This window comes from Ictalurus furcatus, chromosome 15 (genome assembly GCF_023375685.1).
Source record: "Ictalurus furcatus strain D&B chromosome 15, Billie_1.0, whole genome shotgun sequence".
Lineage (NCBI taxonomy): Eukaryota > Metazoa > Chordata > Actinopteri > Siluriformes > Ictaluridae > Ictalurus > Ictalurus furcatus.
Window position 1 is genome coordinate 2,416,622 of NC_071269.1, and position 26,769 is coordinate 2,443,390.

A 26,769-nucleotide genomic window follows, 5' to 3' on the forward strand; every position below is an offset into this window, starting at 1 on the left:
CTCGCCGATTAGCCGAAGGGAAGGTGGGAAGCCGCGCGGCGACCAAAATGGGAGATCTGATAGGGTGTAATCTTGTTAGGATCATCCATGAGTGGGATGAAAAGATGGAAAATGGCATTTATTATTATTATTATTAGTGCTCGGGAGCTGATGGGGAAAAAGAATGCACTCAAAGCCCAATTTTTTTTCTTCCCATGATACCCATAATTCTCTCTGAGAAGAAATTCTTTAAGGTCTTTTCTTAAGATTCCTATAATGCTCATCATAGTTGTGTTTGCTTCCTTTACCAGCTTTGTATTACTATTGTCTTGTTTTACTGGTCATCGTTTTGTGAATTCATCTTATTCCCAAATTGGGTTTTTAATCAGCCGAGAACTGGGCAAGAACGCGTCTGACCCAGTCATTAGTCACTGGAAATGTGTCGACTATTGACAACAGCACAACAATCAGCACACATGTGAGCCAACGTACACAAAACACCCCAAGCACATCGGAGTAAAAAAAAACACACGATATTTTTGTTCATCAATTTGAAAAATATGCATTACAACATTTTTAAGCTCTTCCAAAAAAAAAATAAAATAAAATAAGCAAACACATTTTACACTTCGAGCATAAGGCACCAATTAAGCTGTCTTCTTTTTGGTGATATTCTAAATCATAAAAAAAAAACCCAAAACAAACCCCATAGCACAAATTAGTGTCACCTTGACCAAGATGGCACTGCTAGAACACTTTTCATTTAGCATTAATAACAAATAAACCGAAATATGCAAAATAGAACACATTTTAAAATAGTCATGTAAAGCTAAAAACTAACAACCAGCAAAATGTGGTTCTGTAGGCTTTAGAAAATATGTAGCAGCATGAAAACTGTGTATTTTTTTATCATTAACAGAATTTAAAAAAATAAAACCATGTTGTTGTTTTTTGTTTTTTTTAATCAGCCCGTATGACCTTGACTCTCATACTGTGTGAAGTAAAAAAAAATTTTTAAAAGATACAGGAATGAAAACAAAAACGAAATATATTTTAGAGGTGTAAAACCTCGGACACAAAAGCATAAATAAAAACAGTGATCGTTTAATATTTCCGCATAGCTACTGAATGAAAATATATACGGTATTTGTGTGTAAAGAAGGAAACACCAGGTATGCAAACGTTTCCGCCGTAGCGAGAACTAACTGTACGTCAGTGCCTGCGGTAGCAGTGATGAGAGTTCAGCGGGAGAACTTCCTGGGTCTGAAGGCGGGGACGATGAGCTGATGCGGGATGCTCCTCTCCTCCGGGACGGGGGCCAGATCTTCTGCAGAACCCCATTTCTTCCGCGAGTGAAACAGGGACGTTAACTTCCTGTTGCGGCGCTCGGTCACCTGCGCTGGGCTGTGGTATCCGGCGTCTTCAGAACGGAAAACAAACGACTCAAAACCAGCACCTTATATTACTCATGTGCTACTCATCTTGAGGGTCTCACAAGAAATTTGCAAACACCCCCATAATTCTGAAAGCAGCCCAGTTTCAGTTAATGTTATCGATATATTAATGCTTTCTTCATTTGATTTTTTTCTTTATCTTTTTTCTAATCGTATTGATATTAATGCTTTTTTCTGTCTAACTCTATGAGTATGATCAAACAGCCATTCCCTCACCAGCCTCTCTTTTTCATTCTCTTGAAGTTAATAAGTAAATATATATATATATTTTTTTAAAAGCAGCCTTTCCCTTACAGGTTACTCAGAATCCACAAAGCCCTCCGTCCTGAAGACTTTCCTATGTCAGAAAAGTGTGGTGACGCCGGAGACTCCTTCCGTAAATGATAAATATAAAACCTCACCATACCTCGAACACACTGGTTGTTACTATAATCATCAGAATGCACAAGAACGTATAAGTGCCTGCTGTTACGGAAAATGAATCGACATCTGACCGATCCGAATGGAGAAAATATAAAGGTGGATGAATACTGACGATTAATCGAATCATTTGAAACAAGCAGAAAGCACAGGAGGGGTCATGCAGGAAGGCAGGTGAGGTCTAGAGGCATCCCATACATTTGGGTGAGCCAGCTCTATAAATACATACAAACATGGAGAAATTCTCGATGGCTGATTACTCACTCAGATCGCTGCTCTCCTCTGCTTTCTGGATATTCAGGTAATGGGACGCCATGTGACCGCTGTAGTCTCGCACGTTTTCCTTAGCGCCTGAACACACAGTATCAGTGTAAGCGTACATCTTTATTATTACGGGAAAAATCCGCTGTTTTTACTGAACCGCAGGTTGACCACGGTCCAAAAAAAAAGAAATAGGAAATTCCAGACAGTAAACATTCATAATTGAAAAACCGCATGCGTTCCGAGTAACATGATGAAGCGTCGTGTGGTACCGCCCGGGACGCTCATCATCCGGCATAGAAGTAGAACGGTGAGTACAGTACAATAAACGTTTAAGAGAGCGAGAACGAGACCACATTCACAACTTTTATTATTATATAATTGTTCTATTTTATTATTAGTTATTGTCGTTAATGTCTTATTGTGGCTAATTTATAAATTCAACTTTATCATAGGTATGCACAGTATAGTGTTCACTACTACATGGGTCCTACTGTATTATTATTATTAATTAATTCGATTAATTTTGTTTACTATAGCGTATAGGAGATCACCACAAACAATCATTTCGCCCCTGTACTGAGGAAAAACACTGACTTATACGAGAAGTCTAATGGCAGCTAATGGAGCATCAACATAAACAGTTGTGGGAAACATATTTTTGTCAAATTAATTCAATAAAATCCTCAATACAAATGTATTAGTACATTAAACATTCATGCCACAAAACGACGGAGTTCTCGATTCTGATTGGTCGGCAGGTTGTGATTGGTTTTCTATGACAGCAACTCGGACAGTAATTCAGTCACAGGTCTATTTTAATGCTCTCGTTCTACTACTTTCTGTACATTTCTGAGTTCACAACTAATTCGCCGGGAAATGTACGGAATTATGGTCCACGTAATAGATTAGAATAATAAAGAGATGAAATAAACATTAATTTAATTTAAAAAAAAAAAAAAAAAAAAAAAAGAGACGAAAACCTCTGACTGCTATGGTGACGTTTTCTGTGAGAAGGACGTTTATTTAACATTTAGAGGTTTCGGGGATTTTTTCTGGACAGCGGAAAGTCTACCACGACAAGTTGCGTTTTTTTGCCTTATTAACGTCAAGAGGCTGGGCCACTAACTTGTTTCGCAGATGTTCTAGAACATTAATGTAACTATAAACTGATAGAAAAGTATTAGATGTCAACGCTTAATAGATTTTTTTTAAAAAAATGAAGCATTGGCAACTGCTGTAGTATAAGAGGATTAAAACCCGTGTGTTGATGTTACTGGAAAATATCAACTTTACATCAGACCGCACCCGGTCATTGATTATTGTCCTATAACAGTTCATCTCCTACAACTGTGTTTTAGTCCTTGTAGAATTCGTTTACTTGTCCAGAGGGAAGAGTTTGTGGATTTGTGTTACCGACAGAGTAAACATGGAAGTGCCTCGGGTTTCTGCCTAAAACGACAAATCTACATACATACTGTACATCTCCAAGCCTTCCTCGTGTCTCCTCGTGTGTCTCGTCTCATCGTAAGATCGTACTGTTCGTTCTGAATCTCGATATTTACTGACCGATTTCAACACCCGCCCTTACGCTTCCGTCATAAGACGGTTTGGAGTAAACTTCCGTCTGTGGTAATCACACACACACACGCACGCGCTACACTTGTGATTTTAACGTTACCGTATTACAGCAAAATGAAATCGGAAAACCTCACAAGTCCGTTAGAGCATAACCGTGATTATATGAGCAGAGCCGGCTTACCGTACGTTTGGATGAGTAGATTAAATATATGCGTATGGCCATGTAGTGCAGCAATGTGTAAAGGTGTGTATCCCTGTAACCAGAAAGGTTTTAGTCTCATTTTAGAATAGGTATAAACGGTACCACTGATAAAATGAACGAAAAACTATGCACACTTACACCCTGGCGCATCCCAAGCCGCAAATCCACCAAACACGCATGAATCAGGGAAGAATCAGGAAAGGAGCGAAAGACAGAGAGATGGAGGGGAAGAAAGAAAGAAAGAAAGAAAGAAAGAAAAAAAAACGAGAGGGTGAGAGGACACAAATTAGGTAAGGTTACAGCAACAGACCCCGATGACAGCATGATAATTGCCTGGTAATTCAGTGCAATTGCTCCTCTCAGGGCCCAGCTATTGGAATACATGAGGACATTGTTTAGGGGAAGTGATTAACATGACACGGTTTGATTTATGAACATGCGCTGTGAAGCGGAGTCCGCGTTCATTTGTACAGCTGGGTTTAGTGCTTTGCCTTCGAGAGGAGTTATGTCAGAAGCTTGGAAACCAGGCAGGCATGTGAGAACGGCGTCACTGTACGTTACCAATTTCCCGCACGAACAGAAGGCAAACCGGGGCAGTTACTTACGTGCTGCAAAACAAAACAAAACAAAAGAGACAGAACAACATCTTTCTCGTTTGATTAACGAAGCTATAGGGCAATAAATTCATCCGACGATACTGACAAAAGGTACAAATACACAAGGCTACGCAATGGACTACTGGAACCTTTCTATTCAGTGGGACTTACAGCTTTGGTGTTGATGTCGGCCCCTGCGTCAGCCATCGCCGTAGCCATGTCCTCTCTCCCGTGCTTAGCAGCCCAGTGCAGAGCGGTCTGAGAAACACAGACAGCGTTCGGTATAACATAACATCACATCTGCAGCACTGTACATGGCTGCAACGTACAGTTTCTGCATTATTGTAGAGTTTAGAAGTCAAAGTTACTACCTATGAGAAATAACAGCCATCACAAACGGGTAATAAAGTAAACATCTACGCATGTTGCGTATGAAAATGAATAATCAATTTCTACTCGTATATGGGCTGTAGAGCGGAACTTTTCATCCTCTGTGCAACCATGGAGCGTTTTTAACTTAATTCTACAAACCCCCTCAGCACAGAGTTCATGAACACTGTTTTTTATTACAGCCAGAGAGGTTTTTTTTTATTTTATTTTATTTTTATTCCTGAACTTTTCTCAGACAGAACGCAATTCATTCAAATTATTATTATTACATTCCAGTTGACTTTATATTAAACAACTTGTTTTTCCAGTTATTGAGTTTTAGAATAAAATCATTCAAGGCAAGGGAGCAGTCAAACCAGCTTTTATAGAACTTTTATAGTGGTATGTTGGGATTCCCCCGCTTTAAGAACCACCGACGGAGAGGAACGTCATCAGTGTTGTCCTTACCGTTAACCAAAAAGGCGTCTTATTCAAAGAAGACTCAAACTGCCAACAGGTGAGACTTACGACGCGTCGGAAACCACGTGACACACAAACGGTGGAGGTTTAGGGAGTTCTGTACATGCGAGTATACGTTCATTTGGACCCTACATGTTGCAGTGCATTGTGGGATTTCATGAGATACTCTCCAGTATGCTTTTAGAAACGGACTATAAAAACAGCAGACTCTCAGAATCGTTCATGTATAAACAAAGACACATCTTATTAACAAATTATCTTTAGGAGGAGTGTAATCCAATTATTTACAATAATTTTAGGTATAGCACACAAATATGTACCACGTATTGATTAGACCTTTTTTATTCCTCACCGACAATCCCAGAGAGCATCAGACACACACCCTGGATGGGGTATCAATCCATTGCAGGACACAATCACACACTACGGACACTTTGGACACGCACGTCTTTGGACTGGGGGAGGAAACCCCCGCAGCACGGGGAGGACATGCAAACTCCGCATGCACACAGTGTGTGAGGTAGGCTTAGAACTATAATAACTAAATAACTATAAACAATAATAGTCTTGGTGATCTCTTCCATCAATACATAATTAAAAAACGTTATTGATGATTATTATAAAAGTGCGTACCCCCTGGCTATAAACCTCAATTTGATAACCACACTGTAGTGTATAATACACAACAGCATATAGTAAAAGGTTTCCGCCATGTAATTGTGAATAGTAAAAATTAGGGATGCCCCGTTTTTGCAGCCGATACCGCTTACAGATTTCTCGTCATCATGATCGGCCGATCCCGATCGTTCAAGCTTTATCTAAGTGATATGTAAGCTTTCTGCTGCTCGTCACTGTTAACCCCTCCCCCGAAAGAGTAATACCCCAGATGTTACCTTGCTTATATTATTTACACTAATGTTGTTTTAACTGAGAATCAAATAAACAAGCACAACAAACATTCCTTTTACAATGAACATTTTAACAGGCCTTTAAAAATCCAAATTCGTCATTGTTTCTTCAGACCTCGCAATAATTCCACACTGGTGATGACATGACTGCAGCGCTCACGGTGAACGTCATCAAATTGCGATCGGTTTGCAAATTTAGAGACTACCGATCCAGTCATAGAACGTGCTCATCGGCCGATACCGCTTGCGTGTACGCTAAACACGCGAACTTGTTCTGCCGGATGTTGCTGGCTCATGTAAGGAAAAACACAGCGGTATCATAATTAACAGGGTGGTGTGATGCTGCCCAACGCAAAGTGATTTTCCTACAACTGTTTTCCTATAACTGCAGTCCCTCAATCACCTACTCTGGAAGTTAATATAACGGAACGAAATGCAGCTTTTTACTGAGAAATCACAACGAGTTTCCTGACGCTTACGAAGTGCTTCCACTGGAGACTCCTCCCATGTATGTTCAATAAACATCTCACTGCAGAAAGCTTCCCCAAATCAACGATTATACGTTTCCTCTGTGAGGTAATAATGATTTTAACATCTTTAAACTTGTATTATTGTTATTGGAAGACGTGGGACGTACAAGTCCCCGTTTTTGATTCGTCACTCTAGAAACACCACGTTAAAAACGTACGTATGTTTTAGAACGAGGGCGTTCAAATAAACCTGTCATTTTCCTGGCAGAAAATTTGACGATTAATAAACATCTGATGTGAAAATCCAACAGTAACGTGATACGAGATTAGTTCAATTAAGTGGCTCTTTGATTCCTTCTTTAGTCAAGATCACAGGTCTAATCCCTAACAAGCCGGGGGGTTGGGGGGGGGGGGGGGGTGGGTGTATTGGGGAAACCATCACACAAATCACTAGGCAACATGACCCGAGCTATAGCTCGAGTAATACACGAGCTATGCTCGGTTTGCTTTTCCTGGCCACTCCGCTCTCCACAGCTCACAAGACACGGCCATAGCCTTCTCTTGGTCACTGGAGGAGGGGCCCAGCTGTGCGCGAAGAGGACGGGTTCCTGCCATCTAATGGCAGCCTAATTACAAAACAACAAACCAGTGTGCCCACTGCGGGGGAAGCTGGGGCCTGTCACCCGGCGCAAGATTGATGATGTTGGTATGACCCTGTGATGGAGGACCCACCCAGGCATCAACCCACTGACAAGCCCATCAAGAAGACACAGGGCCACCACACACACACACACACACACACACACACACACACACACACACTGAAGCTACAATAATGGACAAGCACAGAGCGCAGAAATGATGGATTCTACATGCACAAACCTGATGTTTAACAACACACTCGGGCTAAAATAGCACAAACTAGAAAGCAGACACATGTACAGTAATCACGTGTACACACACGCTTTCATTTGTTCAAAAGCTTGGCCAGGTTTGTACAGCAGGACTCGCTGGATTTATCTTCCAAACAGTGACAGTAAGAAATGGAAAGACTGGGTGAGAAGTTTCTAGTCCATAAATTGCTGAAGGATGTCAATAATTTGGGTAAATAACCGAATAACGAAATCGGCTTGACATGTTTATAAAAAATAAAAAGAATCAAATGAAACTCTTTTGGATGTGTTTCAACACGATCTGCTTATAGTGTGTTACGTTTCCTTTTTTTTAATCATTTATTTCTGTCGGTTGTTAAAGGAATTACGCTACATTGCCCAAACAGCTGCTGCTGCTGTTTTTTTCTCATCTATATTCCACTGTATGCGTCCTGCTGCAGCGGGACGACCCTCAGCCCCTCCTCTAAGCTCGGCCCTTGAGACAGATTGTGATAAATGGAGTCTGACTCTTCTATCTACGGACCCATTGTCCTCGCTGTCGCACTCTCGAGACGGATTGGTCATCGCGCCGTTCGAGCGACGGGCCGACAGGTCTCTGGGGGCGGGGTGTGACGGACGACGGAATACAGGATGTGGCGTCTCCTGTCCTTATTGCTCAACTTCCCGTCTAGGCCCTGCGGGGTTCCCCCGCCAGCCACGTCGAGTAAAATACAACATCCGTGTCCTGTTCTAAAGAGGACTGTTAACAAGGGACACAAAAGGGAAGCACTGCCACACATATTCACGGCGTCTTTTTAAAAAAGGGAGGAGATGTGAAAATGATATACTTACAAACTGGAGGAAGGAAGAGTCGGTTCAGGACAACAGGAAGGGGCCGTGGTATACGGGACATGAAGGGAAGACACAGAGAGAGAGAGAGATAAAAGGAGGTGGGGGTAAGGGGATGGATACAGGTGGTTTTTCATTCACACGTTATCCATCTTGCACTCGCTGAAGGACAGGTCCAGCTTGCAATGCTCAAAGGCGAAGAATGTTTACGCTGCATCTGGAATGTCGGCCGTTTATTTTTCGGGTCACCCTGCGACAGGCGCGGCTGGAATTCCACCCTCCCACCCCCCCTTACATGGAGCTTCAAACATGTGAAAGGAAAACGTAGATAACGCGTAGGTCGGGTTACCTGCCACAGCTGCAATAGTGCGCTCTTCAGCACGAGACTCAAGGCAACTCTTAACCACTCTGAACGTGTCGAGGAGTTGAGCCAAAGCCGGACAAAAAGAAACCAAAAAAAAAAAAAAGAGCATCCCTCTCAGATAATGGCGCCGCTCTGATAAAACCTCAATAGTCACTTAAGACAAGTAGCGACCCTTAATGACAATTAGGAAATCCTATTATAAACCTCAGCCAATCTGGCACTTCGCCAACGTAATCAAAAGGTGCTGGATTGTCCTGCATGACTTGACCAGCTTGGCATGCAACTACAGGCTGGCAGGAACGGGAAGGGAGGGAGGGCATCAAAGCCACCCGAGGTCAGACTCGCCATTGTTCCCCAATTAATCCTAGCCTGCGCTATTACTTTCAGATTATCTTTAAGTGGTTGGAGTCTTTGAGGTGGCACCTAATCTCCCCTGTACTTCAATGCATGCTGTTGTATCTTGTCCGGGTGGGGAAGGGAGAGGCTTAGCGGCTCTTAGAAGGTGGTCCTAGCCAGGACACTGTGAGAACTCCGGGCCAGGGAGGGACAACAAACACTAGGGCAAAAGCTCTTAAGCGCACATGGAAGGGAGGGAGAAGAGACAAATAAAAGGATTTGAGCTTGTTTTGAGGGTGCAGGAGCTAAAAAGCCATCTTTCATAATCCTTTTGATAGTAGGCCTTTGAAATGTAAGCCTGGGACAACCCCCCCCCCACCACCACCACCTATTTTTTTATTTTTTTTTTTTAACACGTTCCTTCACTCTGCACTTGGGGATGATAAAAGAAACTGCGTGGCGTCACAGAGTTTCCAAGAAGACACATGACCAGAGATCAGGAATGATTTATTATTTACACGGGCCTCATGAAAATACATACGTGCAAGCTCATATTTTGCATTCCTCATCCAGTGAGAAAAATGAAACCGTGCTGTTACTCACCCCCTAAAGGTGTTAACCACCATCCAGAGGAAAACATAAGAAACAGAACAGAAAGATATGATTAGCAAATAGTTACAAAGCTTAACTGTTAGACCAAAGGAAATGTTTAGAAGAGCAGGAACTTACTGAAGTAAAATCCTGGTTTGGTGTGAACATACAAAAAAAAACAACACACAAACAAAAACATAATTTGTAAGAACAAGACTTAAAAAAATATATGTTTTAGAAAGCGTAAGGCAGTAAAGGTAAAACTGGGTACTTTTTTGTTGGCCAGTGACACGTCCTGTTTGAGCAGCTGTTTGAGGTGCGAGAGTCTGCCACATGCTGCAGAGTAGATCCACTCTTTCTCAACAGGATCCAGCTGCAGTGAAGAACACGACAAGAACCCACTCAGGTAAACATCTCCACTAACATCATACTGCCGTTTAGAGAGAGGAGAGCTGCATCATGAACCACACAAGCAACGTGAAATGCAATGGCTTTTTTCGTGTGTGTGTTTTGTGATATTTTTTTTTAAATTGTCACATTTGCTAAGATGTTGCAAACTAACTTCATAATTGGAATCAGAATAGCAAATCGCATTTACTAATAGTGCACAGGTTTTCAAAAAGGCGCCTTGTACGGAGCCGTATGAAATAGAAATAGACTAGAAGATCGGCGTGTAACGCACGAGAGATCCAGATGTGAAATTAAACAGACGTACTCGCATTAGGACTGGGTGATAACGCGATACGATACTGTTATTGTCAATTGTGTTGCAATACATTTTTCTGCAATGTTATGGAATTTAAAAAAAAATAATAACTACAATCTTACATACTGCAAGCAACTGATTTGATGTAAAAAATTCGGTAGTTTTATCTTTAAAATGATAAATATATATATATTTTTTTTAATATTAAAAAAATTAAAAGATTGATGGCTTTTGTAGGTATTAAATAATGCACCGAACAATTTTTTAAAAATTTTTTAATTTTTTTTCAAATGCAACATGACTGCATTGCAGGAAATTGCTCGCCAACCTGAACACACATTGTGATACATGTCATGTATCGTGGTAATGTCTATGAGAATCGCGATGTGATGTTTTCATCATATCGTCTAACCCTAGCTTAAAAACGAGAACGCTTAAAAAATTAGCGGTTTTATACCATTGCTATTACTACAAACACTGATAATGGTTTAAAATAAATAAATTAAAAAAAAAAAAAAACAGAGATGAATACTTCTCTTTAAAATGACACTTACAGCCACAGCTGCAGAGCCTACACTACCCGTAGCGTTTGCTTGATTTTGTGTTAATTTCTGCGGTCGTAAGCAAAAAAAAAACAAACAAAAAAAAACAAACATCGTTTAAACATTTTCGGAGGGACTGAATTAGAACGAGTGATACGGCAGACGCTTTGATAAGTGGATGGACATGGTTTTCATTTAGAAAATATAATCCCAATGAGGAGTCCATATTTGCCTAAATGTCCTGTTTGGCAGGGGCTACGTGTTAATATTATATTAATTCGTAGGATTATATTAATGTGTTTGTTCTAATACATTACTGTTTCCATAGTAACAGACACACAGAGAGAGAGAGAGAGAGAGAGTGAGAGAGAGAGAGTGAGTGTGAGAGAGAGAGAGAGTGTGTGAGAGACATAATGTAAGAGATGGCATCGTTGAAGCAGTAACATTTTATACCATTGCTATTACTACAAACACTGATAATGGTTTAAAAAAAAAAACCCCAGAGGAGAGGAATACTTCTCTTTAAAATGACACTTACAGCCACAGCTGCAGAGCCTACACTACCCGTAGACTCCTCCTCCTGCTCCGATTCTGACTGGAGAAATGGAGAGAGAGAGAGAGAGAGAGAGAGAGAGAGAGAGAGAGAGAGAGAGAGAGAGATGGTAAGTTCTTTCTAATACAAGTGTCATAATTGATTAGATCTGTTATTGATCTCCAACACAAATCCTCTCCCTGTATGAGTGTGTCAAAGCAGCGAGTGTCCTCCTTCTCATTAGTACTCTGTGCGTGTTAGTTACAAAAAGAATTTCCATCACAGTCATGCTACTTAATCAAGCAGTGATGTGTGAGATTCCTCGGTTTGTCGTAAGCACAGCAAACAGACCATAGACATCAATATGCACTCACCAAAAAAAAACAAAAAAAAAACAACACACACAACCAGATCATCACAGAAGAGGAAACGAAACATGGCTTCTGGTCACAGAATGGACATTACCGTAAACAGGTTTTGGGGTAGTGACACAGTATGAAACAAACAAGAAAGCAAACAGAAGTCCAAATCATGCGAAGGATATTAAACTTAATACGCAGTCAGAAGGGAGAATACAGGGGAAAGGCGGTTTCCACCCTCTTTAAATAAGACAAGGTCAGGCATGCGGTCAAAACCCCAACAATTTGCTTCACTGAAAGCTAAATTGCTCGCGTTGTGCATTTTGCCGTTTTTGAAATGACGCTCACAAGAGGCCAGCGCTTTGAGGGCCAATCTGTCTGTACAGTCTGACCGACGTGTCGGTCCACGTGTTCGCCAGGGAGGAAAAAGCGAGCGGCTTGCTGATTTTAGAAAAGCGAGCGACCGCTAATCGTTCCGAGGGCCGCGGAGCTGCGGTCAGCCAGACGCAGAGCAAACACGCACTTTCTTTCATCTGCGCTGTGCTAACTGTCCAAACTGTCCACTGTAAACGCTGCCGCATTTAACAGCTTAAACAGGCGTGGAACCACATGCCTTTTCCACTGGGAAGGAAAAGCAGAAAGGAGAGAGTGCAACGGGTAATTATTAACTGTCAAGGTCTGAACGTTCTCACACACACACACACACACACGTCCTCTGATCCGGGTCTCGAAGCTCGCAAGCAAATGAGCGTTGCCGTGGAAACGCACTGTAGGAGCTTTTACCTTGTTAAAAATGTTAAGAACATGTTAATATGATATCCGGATTTTTTCTCTATGCATGATTATGACCTGCCCTTCATCTGATTCCATGGAGGACACTCAGGTCTAATAAACGGTCACGTCTACGTGTGTGAGCAAAAAAAAAAAAACAAAGAAAGAAAGGAAAAAAAAACGTGTGCTCTTTAAAATATACGCCCTTGGTTCACAGTCAGTTCAAAACCAAGCATGTGACTACAGTTTAATTCATTATTAATTATTTCATTATTCCACTGGTAAAATGAAATAACTGGCTTCATGATTGAATAATTAAAAGGTACGTTTCTACTGTTTTGTCTGCATATTTATTAAAAACAAAGTGTTTGGGGGAAAAAAAAAAAAAAAAAAACACCACAGGATAGCTGCACCCAAAACTGATATACATGTGAATGGTGGGAGAAGAGAGATGATTATTTTCTCTCTAATCAGGTAGAGCATGTTGCTGTTTTACACAACAACACAGAGCATCTTTCACATGGAAATGCAAGGCCTCTTCATGCTGTCATTCTGCCCCAGGCACGTCCAGTAAAGCAGGTTAATTAATCTGTCGCCCTCTGGTGGTTATACGCAGCGTCACAGCATAGCACAGAATAACACATTGGTTTTGTTTACACGCGTCCAATTCCGTCTATATCCGGGCCGCGGCCGTATTCCGTATACGATGTTTATATGCGTACAGGCATCGGGATAGTCCCGTTGTTGTACGCAAGTATGCCTTTCCTAAGAGTTGCCATTTCTAAATACCTAGCCTACAGCTAAGCAACTGTTAGCGCCCACAATTCTTTGCGAACTGAGCACGCGCATAGATCTAGTGGATTTTCTGAATAAGGCGAAACAAATTCCTGATCATATACCGGCATATTCCACGGGTAGGAATCTGAATATCGTCTTAATCTGAATCGGGCAATCGGAGTGCGGCATTTACATGATTCATTACTAATCAGAATATACACACACACACACACACTACCGGTCAAAAGTTTGTGGACACTCGACTGAAATGTCTCTCATGATCTTAAAACTCTTTTTGTTTGAAATCTCAGGGAAATCCCTCAAGACGTCGATCGATAAAACGCCAAGAATACATTTCTGGAAATTCTAGGCAAAAAGCGTGTCTACTTTGAAGATGCTAAAAAAAGAAGTGTGAGAAAGTGTGTGGTTCTGGTCCCGTGGAGGCTAAGGACAACGGGTGGAGTAATTGCACCGATGGGAGTAGAATCTGTACAGAGCTACTTGGGTTTGAAGTTCACCTGGAAGGGGAAGGTGACCCCCCAAGCACACTGGGAGGTTGGAGATGATGTTGAGAGAAGTATCAGATTCTCCCCTGAAGCCGTATCAAAGGCTGGAAATCTTAAAGGTTTTCCTCTTGCCCAAACTAACTCATGAGCTGGTGTTGGGGAACGCACATAGAGACACAATGACGAGAATGGAAACTTTAATAAGATCTAGTGTCCGGAGATGGCTGAGGCTATCAAATGACACCCCGGTGGCGTATTTACATGCCAGGGTGCAAGATGGTGGTCTGGGGATTCCCTGCATTAGCTCATCAGTCCCTCTAGCCCAGAAATCAAGAGCATATATTGCGTGGCAGAGAGCTTACAGCTGGTAAGATCGACAAGGCAAGCCACCTCTGGCTACAGAAACCAATGAGAGTCTTCCCCCGTTTACATCTTAGGGGAATCCAGCTGAGAGGCGGAGTTCTGTCCACGAAGGCACGAGGGTCTCGCGGTAGACCCGACAAGGCAGATGATATCACATGCCGGGGGGCCTGTGCTGTGCGGGAGACATTCAATCATGTTCTCCAAGTATGTGAGGTCACGCACCAGGCCCGCTGTGCCCGCCATAACAGAGTGATGCGGTTGGCGGAGAAAATGCTTAGGAAGGTCAAGCGGAGTATACGGACAGAGCCTGTGATTGCAACTGCGCACTCGTACATCAAGCCTGACCTGGTGATGGAGGAACCGCTAAAGTCGATGGTATTGGAGAGACGGAGGAGATAATACAACTCCCGGTGATCTTTTCAAACAGACGCCTTTTGTATGAGCCCTCGGGGGCCGGTCTTCGTCGAATGGGGTTAACTGACAGGGATCTGAGTTACCTTTGCCTGTCAGTAATAAGTGGGTCAATCCGTTGCTACGACTGTTACATGATAGGGACGAGATGAGTACTATATTAAAAAAAAAAATTAATAAATAAAAAAACAAACAAACAAATAAATAAATAAATTATCCGAGTCTGTCAGAGAGAAGGATCTAACGCCTTTATGATCCGCCAAAAGCGGTGATACCTGATGTTTGCATAGCCATTAGCGCCCGGTTGGGAGCCTCAGGAAGAGAATAACAATAAAAATAAAGACTGAGTGTCTAAACTTATGACCGGTAGTGTATGCAATGAATTAATTACACACACATTTGAATATTGAGGTGTGTAAACATGGCCACTTTCTTTTGGGATTCGTAAAGCGGACTATACCAACCTTCGACCCCGAGTCCTTTTCCAGTTCATCCTCTGCGTCTGTGGGTTCTGGGTTCCCCTCTGACAGAGGTTCTGGGTTCTCCCCTAAGGGTTGGTCAGCTGTCACCTGATCGTTAATGACAGACAAGATCCATTAGCAAAAACAACGCAGAGAGCCACATACAACATCCTCTTCTGCACAGTTCACTAACTGTAAACAATATCGAGAGACTCTGGCCTAATTCACAGACTTAGCACTAGTTTAAAAATCATTTGCTTGCTAAATGAAAATACTAGCCGTAGCACATTTTAAATGAAGTCACATCAGACCAAGAAGGTTCGGATATACAAAGCTGCACATCTGTCTTAGATGGACACCGACGCCCACTTTAACCAGCCTACTGCTATTTCCATATAACAAAGAAAACACACCCCAACTGTCTCTATTGTCAAACTGGTATCGTGAATTAATATTTAACGCATGTTCATCTGAACATTAACGAGTGCTTGTTTACTTTGTTTGGTTTTTTTTTAAATTGCTAGAATGCTCACATTAGAATGACTGTAGTCCCGATGTCTATTATTTGTAACAGGATACAGTACCGGTTGCCCTGCCGTACTGTTAAACCTCACAACCAACGATTATCATCAAACTGCATGCGCATGCCCCATTATATTCCAAATTGTTCCATCGAACAACCTCACATTAGGCTCGTTTGCTTGGCTGCGAGCTATTTCTGCTGAAGCGACACATCAGATCTTGGGTCTCATGTCCAATTCACACCCAGGCTGAAAGAAAGGCTCTGACGCAGCATTTCCAGGAAGGAAATTAACACTTAGGAAATGTGGCATAGCTGTTAGCTCACATAATGGTGACTGCTGAACTTGAGAAAGAAAAAAAAAAAAAAAAGTTGGCGCTCATCTCCGACATCTGCTATTTTATGTAAAAAAATTAACTAGCAAAGCAAACACAGTAATGATCTCGTCACCCCTTTATTTTTGTGCTTTACTGCCTGATCGTAATAATCTTTGCGAACTTCACGATGTAGCTTCAGGATCCGGAAACGTCTGGTTTCTGCGGTTACACACCAGAGACCCAATCGGGATCGAGGATTAAAACCTGGCAGCAACATCAACACACTGGTCAACTACATCCGAGCAAACATCTGTCGGACTTCTGATCGAGCGTCTTCTGCCATAGCTTCCATAAGAAATTGCAATATCTTCAAGAACCTCCTGTTCATCTGCGGCCTTTCCCGTACGCACGCCCGGAACAACTGACCGGCAGGGAGGACCGCCGCCTTACAGAGACGTTTCCTGGTCGGTTAATACCAAGCAGACCATGTGAAAATTCTCTGATTGTCGTCACTAGAGCATTTCCCCCTCACCTTTACCCTGTTTGGGACGGGCGATATAATAAGAATATCACCACATGATTCTCGAAGGCATTTCTGCAGTACAGAATTTACCTCGAGATCAATATTATATCGTCATTTTGGCCATCCTTACCTGCTAGCTCAGCATTCCAATACCAATCTGTGCAAATACAGTCCCCTCCAAAACTACTGGAACGGCAAGGCCAATGTATTTAGTAAATTGTTATTTTATTTTAAGATCTTTTATCCCCCCCATGTAGTACCGCCGTTCAGAAGCGAAGGTATTTACACGTCTCCCCGAAGACAAAATAACAATTTACACCGATCATCCTGTTCAAAAGTTTACACCCCCCTGGCTCTTAATGTATCGTGTTGCATTCTTGAGCGTCAGTGAATGTTTACACCTCTTGTAATAGTCGTGTACGAGTCCCTCCGTGTGAAAAGTCGGATCTCAACATCATAGCCGCTGATGGAAAGGGCTCAAATATGCAGAAGATGCTGGAAAAAAAGAATGCGCAGGGCCTGGAGGATTTTTCTGAAGAACATTGGGCAGTTTAACTGCTCAGGACAAACAAGGGGCTCGTGAACAACTCTCACGAAATGTCGATGTGTTAAACGACATAGTACGACACATTTTGTATCAGACCACCCAATTTGTAGGCGAGCAAAAATATTGGAACACGTGACTGACCGGTGCGTCCTGTTACCCAGGTTAGATCGATTGTTTAAACGATAAACAGCTCTGAATATCTACTTTTGATTTCAGCCTTCAGTTTCACCTGTGAAGGCTGCGTTTGTTGTTCAAAACGATAAGCCAACATGAAGATCAGGGAACTGTCTACGGATGAAGAGCAAGCCATCACAAAAGAAGAAAGCAACGATTCGGTGAGGTCAGTGAGTCGCAGGCTATGCATATCCATCTTTTGATCTCAAACCCAAATGTCTGCGGTGTACAGTGCAAGCGAATGAACTGGCCTCGCCGTTCCGATAGTTTCGGATGGGGACTGTATAAGCTTCCTCTGACAAACATGAAGCAAGTCTTACTTGTGCAAGGTCACAAGGTAACTTCCCTTATTCCGTATGCATGACCCAACAGACGTCACTCCCTGGACCAGTTACACCATATGCCTCACGCTTGCGCCACCTATTTTCATTTTAGTGCTATGAACACTTATGAAAAATTGATTGCAGTACACCAGACACATGGAGTGTCATAATTACGTGTGTCTGGATCAGAGGAAAAACAATCAACTGCCCTCCAGAACTGGAAGCTGGGTTATTTATAACAAAACAACCACGATACCAATTTCTGCTCAGCTGCCCTCAAAAAAGTCAAGATAACCAAACTGCAAAAGACCTGTCAGTCTGGCAGCACCTCGGATTCTCCGCTCCAGGTGAGCTAGCGCTTGGAAGCAAACGGGGCACGCATGCAGGTTTCCAAGAGAATGCCTGACTGCAAATGAATGCGAGGCATTAATAAACATCGCATGCGTTAAAGCATACGAAAACGGGAACCTACTGTTCACCGAGTCACATGGGAATGCGATCATGCAAAAAAAAATATATATATATATATACACGTCAGCGACAAAAACAATACAATAAAGTCCAGCGTCCAATAATTAAAATTATTCCATTTATAATGAGTAATATTCGCCAATAAACTATTTTTCTGCTACGCAATATAGTCTGTTATCAGTAAGCTTCGGTTGCTAAGCAACATAACAGGCAAGGATTAGCATCTTGTACAGACAAAACAATGGTTTAAGTTTGATTGGTTTGAAAAGCTAGTGCATTAATACAGAAGTCAGTTATGCTCACAGGTGTGCGCATATCGAGGATTTGACAAGGGCTTCGAACGCAGCTCAGTGAATGAGGGGTTTTTTTTGTTTTAGGTTTACAGAAAGCAGCATCTGGAACACTTCCACAATAAGAGAAACTGAGCTGAGCTTGACCCAAACATAACGTTAACGCTTTCCCCCAACTCACGACGTACTCACATCCTCCCTGTCGTCCGAGTCTTGGGCATCGGTAACAGTAATGGTGGGTCCTACACACCACTCGACTTGGTTCATTTTTATCTTCGGCCTCCGTTCCGAAGCCGCAGGCTCAGATTCGTGCTCCTGCATGAGCTGCCTGTACTTCTTCTTCAGGATAAGGTACTTCTCTCCCTGAAGAAGAAACACATTAGAGACCCCATCTTACAGATGCTGGGTTTGAAAGAAATAAGCCTAACTAAAATATGTATTTGAGCATATTTCGGTGCTAAAACCGCCCTTTTTTTTTTGGTCAGAGACTGCTATGATCACGACTGCTGGCTTTAGAACACTGCTCGAGATCACAGAAAAACACTGCTATATCTGGGCAAGTCGTCACTTGGCTTTTGCCTAAAAGAGGCAGAAAGGAATCGCAGCTCAAGATAGAAATGCACTAAACCCATAATAAGTATCAGAGTAAATATGGGGCGGAAACTAAATTAGTATTGGATCTGATTTCATATTTTCCTTTTTTTTTTTTTTTTACATTTCTTAAAAGCATATAAAAGTCTAAAAGCTGGCCACCAGCAGCTGATATTTGGCAATAAAGCAAGTGAGGAATCTGGTGATATGCAAAGCTCTGATCTTAGTACTACATTAAAAACGGACCGATTCTGTAACTGAAGGAACACAAAAGGTATTGTACGTTTGCTTACTATTCAAGACAATACCAACACGGTTATAGAGGTGGACAATCACCACTACAGGCATCTAGGACTAAATTATGCATCCAGGCTGGTTTTATTCACGGTTGACAAGGCGGGGCAATATTTTGTTTTAATTTCTTTAAAAATATGTATATATATATATATATATATATATATATATATATATATATATATATATATATATATATATATAAAATTTTTAAAAAAAGACTGTTGGTACAGTAGGAAGTATTTTTTAACCAGACATAGTAAATGATCTTAAGTGGACGCTAGGCAATGTTATAACTATTAGTATAATAGTAATGACAAGATACACAGAGGCTGTACTGACTCAAATTTACGTGCGACGAGAGAACACCGCAGCTCATACCCGACCGAAATGTTAGCCACGCAAGACCTTCTGCTTTTTTTTATTGATGGCGCAAACATGACGCGAGGCATTTTCAGGAGAGAATAAAGGCTACGGCTTTATCGTCTGTAGTCTGGATTCGTGCGCGTTACAATTACGCTTCGAGTTAAATCGCACCGGTTGCCATCGTGTAGCCGGATTCCGGACACGACGTCGCGTAGGACGGACTCGGAAGCACACTGGAGCGTTTATGATTTGTCCACTCTGTAATAAACCGTTAAAAACGCACGACACATTCCAGTCAATTACACTCCGACGGTCTTCTTAGGAAATGCCGAATGATCCCCCCCCCGAAAGACAAGTACAGGAAGCGCTATAATCAAATCATCCTTCAATTACATGGGTGTATCGCAGTCATAATGATCGAGAACATCATTTCACTAACAGTACTGATGGCATTAATGGCTGTTAAAATGGGTGGAAATGTCTTACTCACATTCTCGGACTTACACACGGCTATCCTGTCTATGATGAGCTTGAAGTCCTCCCTGTATTTGGCTGGAAAAGACAGAAAGATTTAGACTTCGTTTAGAGTAAACAACCCGAGTTATGATGCATCGTTTGTTACATTTTGCTATCCACCTGTTCTCATTAGGCAGCATTTAACAAATATGTTTTAAAGTCAATATAACCTAATCCTAACCTCAGCACGCTTTGCATTTGCTCACTCCGAACGTTCACTTGAACGCCTGTTGGTAATAATACAAGCGAAACACCGTGGGTGTGAATCTCTGAGCTTGCAGGATCACCCTTTTCTGTGTGGAAACTGCACGTTTGACACTGCGTGGTAACAACCAAGACACATTCACAAGGTCACGTTGGAGATAAATTTGTGGGGGAACTGCTCAGATGTGAGGCTTCTGAAGCGACACTGAAACCGTGGCAACGAACGTAACGTCGAGTTATTTGGGCGTAAGGTTTGAGGACTAGTGTGGGATGATAGAAAATTCAAATCCATCGGTGCGAATATTGATGACGATTCCAGCAGGCGGTGAGAAAAACTGCAAAAGCCACAGCGTACACGGTACACCGTTGGTGTAGTGGATTGTTGGGGTTTCTCAGACGTTTTTAAACATTAAAAGATAAGCAAGCTTAGGTAAGGATTAACCTCGGGCATGGCGAAAGAATGCAAAAAGATTCCTCGCTATGGAGAGCTAATGTATACTTCATTACCCTTGGATGATTAAATCTTACCTCCCACGGTCTCGGTTCACATTTCTGTGCTGCTTCAACCCGATTTTTTATTTATTTATTTATTTGAAACGACTGTAAACGGACCCTTCTCCCAGGTTCTCCAGCATCACCGAAGTCAGTTTACAGTGAGATTTAAAAAATAAAAAATAAAAAACCCCTAAATGTTGAGCTCTAGCCCAATTTTGTAATCAGTAACCTTTCCAACTATTTCCAAACACGACAGTAAAATGTTGGGGTAAAAGGTTGTCATGACAACAATCTCTAAAATGTCCTTGTGAAACAAGCAGAGAGCCATTGCAGCCAAGAAGCTAGTATCAACTGCATGAATTAGTACCAAAAGGGAGTTGGTGCTTTCAATAATTTGGAGATTTCGTGACTTGTTTAGAAAAGAGAACATGCCTACGACAACTGTAACTTTTCCGTTTTCCTGCTAGCAAGGCAGTATTGCAAAACAACAGGAAACCCAAAAGGGAAGCCAACAGTTAACCAGCAAAGTCCAGAGAATTCCTGAGGGACACGGCTGACTTTTTTTTTTTTAAAAAGGGTTATTTATTACCCTGTGCTCAGTGCCCTCATGGTCAGCAAAGACGCTCACATCAGCGTGTTCCCACAGAGAAAACAGTCACTGCTCAAAGTCCATTTCATAAAACAAACAACTCGTCTAAATCTGGACCGTCTCCACGCGCAGGGCCTTATCCCACTGCAGCAGATTTGCGAATGCTCGGAAACAATTTGATAATTGGACAGCAGCGTCAGATGGTGCCAGATGTGAGCGGCTTTGCGCACAGCTGGACTCGAGCATCCGAAGAGAGGACATGGCTCCAGTGGAACATTTAAATCCATACGCTTAGTTAAGATTTTAAGTTGGTTAACGGTTCAATTCAAATACGTCATGTGACGGTCCACTTGGTGGCTTAGTGTTTAGCATGTTTGCCTCGCACCTCCAGGGTTGAGGGTTCAAATCCCGTCTCTGCCCTCTGTGCGCATAGTTTGCATGTTCTCTCACGTGCTTTGAAGGTTTCCTCTCAGGTTTCCTTCCCCAGTCCAAAGACGTGCGCTGTAGGATGATTCTCATTTCCAAATTCCAAACACCGTAGTGTGTGAATGTGCCCTGCGATGGGTTGGTACCCCATCCGAGGTGTCCTCCACCTTGTGCCACGATTTCCCCGAAAAAAGCTTCAGGCTCCCCCACTACATGTGTAGGATAAACAGTATGGAAAATGGATGGATGGATGGTCCACATGATCTTCTACAGCAGTGTACATGGTAGTTACCATCAAAATACCATTACTACACTATTGTACCAATCAGAAGGAGGTTCCTTAGGTAAACAGGTTATTTAGTTTTGGAAGGTAGCATAACACTATGCTCAGACTAGCAACAGAGAGGCTGCTCATGTTGTAGTTTTATCTCTTGTGGGCATGCTCAACAGTAAGTGCGAGGCTTTGGACTAGCACTGTTGGTAGATAAGGCAAAGCAAGCTAGCATACACCAACCGGATGCACCAACGGTCTCCATTCTGTTCCATTCAAGATGTATTTTTCTTTGTAATCTCTCTATACATAATTAACGAGAGATCTGCTGCTTGGTCGTGAGCTAGTGTGAACGTAGGATAATGGCAACAGCTGGCTTTGAAGGTTCTTTTCATGGGGGACAAATTTAGGACAGCTGTTGGCCTGTCACCGTCATAACCAACATGGTCACACAATGGCAAATACATAATAAATCTCATGACTAAATTCATGTGAAAAGTTACGAAGCTTAGGGTTCAGGGTGGGGCTAAACTGTCGTGTTAAACTGATTTCGGGTGTTCTCAAGTGTACCTCAGATCAGGGGTTCCCAAACTTTTCCGGGGCAAAGCCCTCCAAACGGCATTAACATTTGACCGAGGCCCCCCTTTTACAAGATGTCTTTAAAACACATTAAAAATACAGACTTCTGAATACATCCCCCATTTTTTATTAATAATTACATCTTTACATTACATTAGGAATTGATTGTGTGGTTGTCTGAGAGTGAGAAAGAGAAAACATACTAGTGGGAGGGATGGGCTTGGTGGCTCCGACCAAATTGTTGAGGCCCCCAGGGCGCCCCCTGGCGGCCCCCACTTTGAAAACCACTGCCTTAGATCCTTAATGGTTTTAACTGTCTAAAGATGTTCTACTTGAATCCGTTCCTGAAAGGGGAACGCTTTCCTGCGAGGTTCGATTGGTTTTGTCGTCATATTTCATCAGCTAAGGGCACACAGTGGCTTAGTGGTTAGCACGTTCGCCTCACACCTCCAGGGTCCGATTCCCACCGTGGCCCTGTGTGTGCGGAGTTTGCATGTTCTCCCCGTGCTGCAGGGATTTCCTCCGGGTACTCCGGTTTCCTCCCCAAGTCCAAAGACATGCATGGTAGGCTGATTGGCATGTCTAAAGTGTCCGTGGTGTGTGAATGTGTATGTGATTGTGCCCTGCGATGGATTGGCACCCTGTCCAGGTTGTACCCCGCCTTGTGCCCGATGCTCCCTGGGATTGGCTCCAGGTTCCCCTGCGACCCTGATGAAGGAGTAAGCGGTAGAAGATGGATAGATGGATGGATTTCATCAGCTATCTTGACAAACCGCCGTCCCAGGATTTCAGGTAAATAATAAACACGCGAACTTTTGATAAAACGTGCGCCTCGGGTGTTCTCCGGACGGTTAACGGTTCTCGGGGTTCTATATGGAACGTTCTTTGAACGAAGAACGCCCTCTGTCGTGTGGTAATCTTTACGCTTTCCAAAATGGGACCACTCAAAAAGGACTACGGTGTCCGAAGGGATTTTTTTCTAAGGAGGGAAAAAAGCTCGTATTGCTAAATGCGTCGTCAGAGTGTTAATCATCAAGGTGTGGGAATGTTTTCAAAATAACAAAAGTGACCGATGAACACCTGAACAATTCTCAGTGTACTGCTGTGGAGTTTTACACACAGAAAGGAACCCCAGTGTCGACTTTAACACCCTCAGTAGGGTATCCTGGACTAAAATAAAGACTGGAGGACCAGTTGAACCCTGTGAGGTGTTCAACACTGAGGACGTTATTTTGTGCACGCGAGGCCACCGGAAATGACATAATTCCTGCAGTAACATTATCTTCTTACACACACTTCTAATGTAAAGCAGATGGGATTAGTTTGAGGCTTCACAGAGAACCTACAGTGTGTGTGTGTGTGTGTGTGTGTGTGTGTAAGAAATGTTCATACTGGATTAAAATAAGTAAATAAATAAATAAATAAATAAATACGAGAGAGACAGACATGTTCCCAGAGGCAGTGACAGAAACGTCAGCCTCTGAAGAGCTGGAAGCGGTAACGTTACCAGCATCACAACATCAAGGAAAACAGACACGGAGAAAAGGAATAAACCCGATATTTATACTACTCACCACGTAGGTGCAAATCACTATGGTTTACAAACTGCTTATAGGTCTTCATCAAGTCTGAATTTGTAACTTTTCCGCCAGAGGAATAGATGAAATCCAGCAGAGACGCTTCACTCACATCCCCCATGTTTAATCACGCGCCTGACTCGAGCACATGTAAATACAATCTTATGTAGTGTTATGATCGATTTTTCACCCACATCAGGTATACTATAGCATGGCGCTTTTTGTTTGTTTGTTTGTTTGCTTGCTGCCTAATTAAATAAAGAGTGAGGGAAGAAAAGTCACAGTGGATGTCCAAGTTCACTCCACCCTAATTCAGCGCGCGCGCCTCCTACGGTTTAACCCTCTCGAGCCTGGTTTGTACTTTGTGTGGAGTAAAGTGACGTCATCGAGGGGTTTTACGATTTGAAATGCTCGCGGGATGATGCGATGAGCTAATCTATAAAATATCACGGTTTCACGATTTTAATCTTAATGTAAAATGATGGCTGTAGAAGTAATTTAGTTTGTAACGTTAATGTTAACGCTGTAACGAGTTTGTCATAATAAATCGGAGAAAAATACTAAAAGCCCCCCACGCTGAGCAAGATGGTATCGCCCAACTGTTGCTTCACAATACGACGCTTGATTAGTAGTGATGGGATGGGAAGTCGGGATCATTTTACTGATTCGACTCTTTGAATCTCGTTCAGCAAAATTAATGAATCTTTTTTTTTTGGAGTCATTTTGTTCTTTTCAGAAGAATATAATTAAAAATGTTACATGTTAAATTCCCCAACACATCTGGTACTTAATAAACTATCAAATAAACTATAGGCTAATGCAACCAAGGCTGAATTATGAGAAACAGAATTGATTCATTAATAGCTTAGCTGGGTCTTCAGGCTATGCAGTCTGTTAGTTCACCTCACCTCCCGATCTTTCGTTCTTTCTTTGGTCACGTCACGTTTGTCACGTCTGTTCCTCAGAAACAGAAATGATTAGTTCACGTCTCGAGCCTTCGGGTTCGAGTCATTCGTTCATCCCGTTTCCTGTACTGCAGGGTGCATTGCATATGCGGCGGTTATCGGACGAACGAATGACTCGAACCCGAAGACTCGAGACGTGAACTAATCATTTCTGTTTCCTATACAGAACCTATAGGGGTGTTGCGTGGTCAAAAATGAACGAATCACTCTCTGAGATAACTCGTTGTTCCCGAGTCATATTAAAGATTCGTTCATGAACGACACATCACTGTTGATTAGGGCAGTTTGACTGGGAGGGGGCACAGGTAGCTCTGAAGATGAAGACAAGCGTTTTGCATTGCTGGTCAGAGAGGAACTGTAAAAAAATGTAAAACATGTAGTCACCACATTATCCTATAATATGGTGTAATCTAGCTTTCGACACACACTCCACATATATTGTAGCTAGATCGCAATTCATAATATGTTGCAATTTAGCCATAACTATCAATATTGTGTACAAGTCATATATAAGTCTATATATAAGTCTATATAAGTAAATGACTACAAAGGTAAAGAGCAAATGGCAGGACAGGAGGTCTCAGGAGTTCATTCGTTTAATTCTTGGTAATTTTCTGACCAATGATTTATTGTTAAGGCCATTAAAATCTTAATATTTTGCCTTTTTTTTTGCCCAGGAATATATATATATAATTATTTATTATACTGATTCTCTGCGAGTCTTATTGTGGCCTTCATTGAAGCACGTATTCAGACGACACGCCGATGGATTTGATCTCACGTGGTCATCAGGTTTTACACAAACTTGTTTCCGAAAGAAAACAAAAAACTAAAGAAAATTTTTTTAAAAAACTAATAGCAAAACGTCAGGCGAAAGGCCATCCATCCATCCATCCATCCAACCGTTTATCATACGCTGGGGAGCCTTGTAGCCTATCCCAGGGAACTTGGGGCACAAGGCGAGGGACATCCTGGACAGGGTACCAACCCATCACAGTGCCAATCAGCCTACACTGCATGTCTTTGGACTGGGGGAGGAAACAGGAATACAGGGAGAACATGCAAGCTCCACGCACACAGGGTGGAGGCCGAATTCAAACCCCCAACCCTGGAGGTGCGAGACAAACGGGCTAACCACTAAGCCACCGCACTATGTGCCCCCACAAAAGAGTGATCCAAATATTAAACGGAGTTTATACTCTAGTAAAACCACTGGAACAAACAACAAGCTTGCAATCATCACTGGAAAGCTAGGAGCAAGACTTCAGAATTTTCCTTTGAAAGTGCAGGTTATATAAAGGAGAAGTGTTAATTGTATGCAGTTAGAATTCAGAGAATGTAACTGTGGATGTGAGTCATGTGGATGATCATGTGGCCATGTTTATAGTTATTTAATGTAGGAGATGGAGTCTGTCTTGGAAGTGTTTAGTGACTGCAGAGGATTTTTTTTTAAGAAGAAGAAGAACAAGCTTTTATTTGTCACATGTACATTACAGAAAAATTCTTTCTTTGCATATCCCAGCTTCTTAAGAACTTGCTGTCAGAACGCAGGGTCAGCCATGATACGGTAC

The 26,769-nt window shown here is 42.2% G+C and overlaps 1 protein-coding gene across 1 annotated transcript; it reads right to left on the minus strand.

Moving 5' to 3' along the window:
• Nucleotides 1–496: 496 nt before the first annotated feature.
• LOC128619350 (uncharacterized) lies at nucleotides 497–24,982 on the minus strand. Its single transcript, XM_053643495.1, has 12 exons — nucleotides 24,231–24,982; nucleotides 20,067–20,128; nucleotides 18,518–18,688; nucleotides 15,164–15,268; nucleotides 11,519–11,575; nucleotides 10,004–10,105; nucleotides 9,871–9,882; nucleotides 8,445–8,447; nucleotides 4,665–4,751; nucleotides 3,877–3,949; nucleotides 2,118–2,204; nucleotides 497–1,399 (listed from the first exon to the last, which is right to left on the minus strand). Exons 1-12 carry the CDS (start codon nucleotides 24,352–24,354, stop codon nucleotides 1,221–1,223), a joined length of 1,062 nt encoding a protein of 353 aa, XP_053499470.1. The 5' UTR covers nucleotides 24,355–24,982; the 3' UTR covers nucleotides 497–1,220.
• Nucleotides 24,983–26,769: the final 1,787 nt, after the last annotated feature.